General features: G+C 24.5%; 1 protein-coding gene across 2 annotated transcripts; it reads right to left on the reverse strand.

Annotated features, from left to right (window-relative positions):
- Nucleotides 1-1,581: 1,581 nt before the first annotated feature.
- Nucleotides 1,582-3,970, reverse strand: LOC114182502. Of its 2 annotated transcripts, XM_028069382.1 has the most exons (7): nucleotides 3,820-3,970; nucleotides 3,631-3,717; nucleotides 3,309-3,497; nucleotides 3,056-3,220; nucleotides 2,638-2,691; nucleotides 2,193-2,339; nucleotides 1,582-2,026 (listed from the first exon to the last, which is right to left on the reverse strand). In XM_028069382.1, the coding sequence occupies exons 1-7, from the start codon at nucleotides 3,961-3,963 to the stop codon at nucleotides 1,649-1,651; spliced, it is 1,164 nt and encodes a 387-aa protein (XP_027925183.1). In that variant the 5' UTR covers nucleotides 3,964-3,970; the 3' UTR covers nucleotides 1,582-1,648. The 2 variants fall into 2 exon arrangements, with proteins under 2 accessions (XP_027925183.1, XP_027925184.1); XM_028069383.1 differs by lacking the exon at nucleotides 2,638-2,691.
- Nucleotides 3,971-5,833: the final 1,863 nt, after the last annotated feature.

Genomic DNA, 5,833 nt, shown 5'->3' on the forward strand with positions numbered 1-5,833 from the left:
TATTTGAGATGACTCGTCTCGAATATGGGAATGGGTTGACTCGTAAGCAGAAGTCTGGAGAATCTGAGCATGGGACAGATTGACAGTTCCAATAATTTTAATTATATTGTTTACTAAGTAAGAGAAATTTTGTATGTTATATTAAATATATAATTTATTAAGTAAGAAAAATATTCTATATTTAGTAATAATGATTTGATTATGTAAATTCAGATATCATAGGATGTTAAATATATTAGATTATGATATATTTTAGATAAATATCTTATCTTTGTCTTTATCTTTTATCTTTCGTTACTTTGTTATTATTCCTTATTTGTATTTTGGGCTTAACACATATTTCTTATATTCTAAATAAAAAACCCTAAATGAATTTTCTAAACAAGGGAGTCCATGGCTTCTTTCGCTGCTGACTCCTCTGACCTCACTTCTAACACCAATGCGTCTGACTCGTCCATATATCCTACTTATCTCAATATGCAGTGGTGGTACTTTTTCTACAGTGGCAAAGATGGCTTCTGTTAGTTTATTTATAGCCATGATGGCTATTTAACAATGATCTCTTTATCAACTGGATGTCAAAAATGTGTTCCTCAACGACGATTTGCAAGAAGAGATTTATATGGATGAACCTCCTAGATTTTTTGCTTTGGAGGAGTCTTCTAGGTTGGTATGTCGTCTTCACAAATCCTTATATGGTATAAAATAGTCTCGTAGGGTCTAGTTTGGAAAATTTTGTAACATTGTTCAAAACTTTGGTATGACTCAGTTTTTTATGGTCACTTGAGTGTAGAAGCATATCTTTTCACTATGTCTTTACGGGGATTAGGAATTGATTATATTTGTAACAAGTTTGATACATAGGATTTTATGCACCAGTTTGAGATGAGTGTTAATATATTAGATTATGATATATCTTAGATATATATCTTATCTTTATCTTTTATCTTTAGTTTGTTTGTTATTATTCCTTATTTTCATTTTGGACTTAACCCATATTTCTAATATTATAAATACAATACCTTATATGTATTTTCTATGCAAGAAAGATTAATTCTATACATAGTTTTTCATTATATTTAACATAAGAGAAGTTCATATAAATTTAATTTAATGATGTTGTTATAAAATAGATATATAAACTACCTTCTCCTATAGAATTAAGTTTTCAAATAAAATGTCATTTTCTATACTTCTTATTTTATTTCCATTGGTAGGTTTAAATTTATAAGCGTTATACGAATTCATAATTTTTTTTTACTTAAAATTTATAATTTTTTTACTGCCTTATTATATATAATATTTTTTTATATAAAATTTTATTTAAGTACTTCTTAATTTATTTTATATGTCCGTTTAAATTTATAAGTGTTACAGGAAAAAATATAACATTTAATTAATGTAATAACTTTCTAAATATTAGGAGACTCCAAGTAACTAATTCAATTTATTCAATGCAAAGTTAAACAATTTCATGCTAATTATATTTAATGGAAAAAAAGGTCATCCAACTTTATTTGGAAAATGGATAGCATTTTGAAAATTATCAAGGTAATAGAAAGAATGATAAAAATAAATAAATTATATTAAACAAAGATGATTATTATTAAACTCATAAATCCCATATAAAGTTTAATTATAAAGAAAATTAAATTCCACACATGCCTCCAGGTCCTCCAAAGTGGATAATACCTTCATCAAAAATTACTCCCAAAGGTTTATTATAGTAATAAATACTATAACAAGAAGTGTTGTCAGTTCGGATTTTAGTCTTCTTAGAGGCTGGTGTATAATCTTTTCTTGATGCATCTTGAACCTTGGGAGAACTAAAATAACATTCACGGGCCTTGTTTCCATCAGGAAAATGCCCAGATCCCATTGGAGGACTAATACCACCAGTATTAGCTCTCGTTCTCCCACCCCACCCTACAATGGATGCTGACCCTAAGTTTGAGAATAATGCAGCTGGGTAATATCCAACGCTTACATTTCCTAGACTTATCCACCAATTTTTTGTCTGATTATCCTGAAAACACACCTTAACTTTTTTCAATAGCATATCATAAAATATTTCAACTCTTTAATTATATTTACTTATAAATGTATTTAAAAAACAAAAATGGATATTAATAATGCACTTAAGAGTAATTCAATTTTAATTAAAGTGAAAATTTAATTGCATTATTATTTACCTGAGTAATAGCCATGTAAGTCTCATAAGTTGGTCCACCAATCTTAGATATGTCAGCGAAATATTTTCCAGGAAAATTCTTAGTGTCAACTTGAACAAAACCTCGACATTTGGTATTGTAGCATCCTGTCTTCTGGAAATCATCTGACTGTAATTTTTTAACATTGACTTAAATTTAAGAAATGAAACGTGTGTAGCTTAAAAACAATAAATAATGATATGTAACTACGAATAAATAAAATTAATTTTTATTTAGAAAGCTTAATTATAATATTCTATCAAGTCTTTATATGCAAAAGCACAAACATCCATTTGTCTTATAGAAAAAAGTGAAGAGAGAATAAACATCACCTATACATAAGATTTATTAAAGTATGTTCTCTTTCATGTTTTAGTTCTATAAATTAAATTAGGATTAAATAAAATATCATGATATGTTTTCTTACCGTCCATCCTGTATAAAAATGGGTTCTTGCATCACCGTATAATTTTGGAATGATCTGATATCAAAATTCGAAATCAATTAGAAATTTTGTTATGTTCAGTTTTATCAAATTCTTGAAATTATTTTCGTAAAAAGCAATAATTATGCTATTTATTCTTCACTATAATAAAATTGTTATATTATTTTTATTTAATTTAATTTTCTTTACATCTATAACTCATAAATTTAATTAAAATAAAATTATTATTTCAAATAAAATAGATATTAAGAAAAATTAAAAAATATTTTAAACACTCTAGAGACTAATAATCTTTAATATGAACATAATTAAAAATATCTATTTTTTTTACATTTAAGAGACAAATTAAATGAAATAAATTTTGTAAAAACAAATCATAAATACAATCAATGTAACTCACATGCCATCCAGCAATTATTCTGTTGGAAGACTTTACATGTCCATTTTCAACCCATATATGAACCATAGAGACTTGACCTTTTTCAACTTTTGGATTATAAATGCTAGTTGTTCCACTAACTTTATAAAAAGGACCATACTTTCTTGTAATATATGTTTCTGCATGCTGCCAAAATTGAATACATTCAAATAACTAATAAACTTAAAATAAAATTTATAGGAATAAACAATCGAGATTGTATAAGATATCTTACCTGAAGACCAGGTAAGTTTTTACTCAGTATATGATTCTTTAATATTTTTTCTTCAGAGAGAACAGATCTCACTCTATGTATAGGAACTGTTCCTGGTGGACATTCTTCCCCATCAAGCCCAAACATGGATCCAATTTGTGAATTATTCACAAATGTTTTTTCAATTAAATTTTCAAAGTTGGGTTTTATCTATAAATAAAGGAACAAAAGGTAAAGTTTAGAAAAAAGATATAATAAAAAAAATTAAAAGTTAAACCTAAAACATTACAAAATTGAAAGTTGAACTTTTTTCTATATAATTAAAGATATTTTTATTATTTACTTGCAATTTGTGATTTTTTAGTAAAGGATGATCCAAGGCTGGCTGTTTGTAAATGTCAACGCAATCAATAATATCTCCAAATTTTGTCTATAAGATCCAAAATAAAAAAAATAAAATTAGTAATACATATAATGTAATATAAAGTTAGAAAAAAAATACATGAAGAAATTCAAGAAGATTATGAAATACATAAATAGTCTTGATTGGAGTCTTATTAATGAGGTTTGGTTTTGTCTCATACTCCAAATCTTCCTTCAAGGTATCTTGAATACCATCAACATTGTGGCTAATCACTGAACACAAGCACAAAAAAAAGAATAATGTAGTGGTCATCCTTTTCGCAACTCTATCATATAAGAATGACTTGATAATTTATCTATATATAGAGTAGTATAGGGTAGGATTCAAGAGTAACTGAAATGACATACTCTTCATCCTAATCATAGTCTTTGTCTTTATTTTAAATTGACTATTTACATTAATTACGTAATAAATGCAATTACTTGAGAAAAATTGTGAATATTTTTTCAGCAAAAATTATTTCTTTCATATTTAAATTGATCTTTTATAAAAAAAACCATAATGAAAATCTTAAATAAACACTTCACGCAAAAACATTATTTTTTTATTTAAAAAGAGTCTTATTTTATTTTATTAGAATTATTAACTTTGATAAAATTTATTTACATTTTAATTAAATTTTTAACATGTAATTTTTTTATATATAATATAAATTTTAATTCTTTAAAATATTAATCAAATATTATAGATAATTATATAATAAATAATAAAACATATATTTATACCATTAACCTTTTAACGCAATACTTTTCATTTGCCATATATTCTAAATAAAATAACTACATTTGAACATTTATTTTAAATGTAATTTTAGTGCAAACGTAGATTTTTTTTAGTTGTTTTTTATAGATCAGAAATATAATAAAAGTATGATTTTTTATTGTATAATCATGTATGAAAACTAACTAATATTTTAACGAATATATATATATATATATATATATATATATATATATATATATTATTGTGTGTGTTCGTTTAACTTTTTTAATGCGTGAAGGTTACAACATTTCACGTTACACTTTTGGCTTTTCCTTTTTTTTTCTCAAATAATAATTTAATCCATATTTATGTTGAGTTGTTTAATGTATTTTTAAATATTTTTTTTTCAATGAAGTTTTAATTTTCATCAACTTTAGTCAATTTAATACTTTTTATAATATCATAGTTAATATACAGTGAAGAGGTATGCCGGAGTAGTTCTTTAATTTTTATTTGTATTTTTTTCTTAATTTATATATATACACGTCAACTTAACATTGTATCATATGATAATAGGAGTACCACATGTCAAATGTCAATATCATGTTTGAAAAATATTTAATATAATTTAAAAATAAATAATTAAGATAAAATTATATTATTACTAATGTTTTTATGCAATATTAATTTTAGAGATAAATTCTATTTGTAAATAAACTATATTTTAACTTTATTATATTTATGATGTTTTAAATCATATTTATTACAATTGATTTGAAGTCTCTCTCTTCTATCTATAAATCCCACTTGTTTGCATGGAAAAATACACAACAAACACATTAATTCATACAAATTTTCCAGATTTCTACTCTATATTGTCTTTTAAAGCATTGGTGTTCATAAGGTTCAAATCATTTGCTGCACTCGATCGATCTAACAAGTTGTTGTATCTTGGAAAAGAAATGCATATAATTTTATTTTTCTATGTGCAGTAGGATCATTTTCTCTCTAAGGATAACATACTGCATACCTCAGCCCAAGCTATTTCTAATCCTTTTTCATTTACTTTTATCTTGTACAATTATCTTTGTTATAAGAATGGCTGAGTCTGATTAATATTCTTTTATCCATATCTTTGTCTTGTTCTTATATAATTATTATGATTATTTAATTTTTTATTATTCTCCTAACATTCTTAGGGAGAAAATTATTTTTCTTTTACTTTACTCTTCATTATTATTTTTATTGGAAAATTTAGAGATAATGTTATGTAATAATGTTTATCATGGATATGATTAAGTCATTCTCAAGTATGCCTGAAAAAATTTTGAGTAAAATTTATTTTTCTGTTAATAATAACAAAAAATTTTGGCTCATTGAAATATGGTTATTTTTTGTGTGATAGAGCTATGTTTCTGAT

Source organism: Vigna unguiculata, chromosome 4, assembly GCF_004118075.2.
Source record: "Vigna unguiculata cultivar IT97K-499-35 chromosome 4, ASM411807v1, whole genome shotgun sequence".
Taxonomy (NCBI): Eukaryota; Viridiplantae; Streptophyta; class Magnoliopsida; order Fabales; family Fabaceae; genus Vigna; species Vigna unguiculata.

Coding starts and splice junctions, on each gene's coding strand:
- LOC114182502 (XM_028069382.1), bottom strand. CDS start 3,963: ATGACCACTACATTATTCTTTTTTTTGTGCTTGTGTTCAGTGATTAGC. Junction 2,692..3,055: donor GAATAATTGCTGGATGGCAT/GTGAGTTACATT, acceptor TTTTGATATCAG/ATCATTCCAAAATTATACGG. Junction 2,340..2,637: donor ATTTTTATACAGGATGGACG/GTAAGAAAACAT, acceptor AAAAAATTACAG/TCAGATGATTTCCAGAAGAC.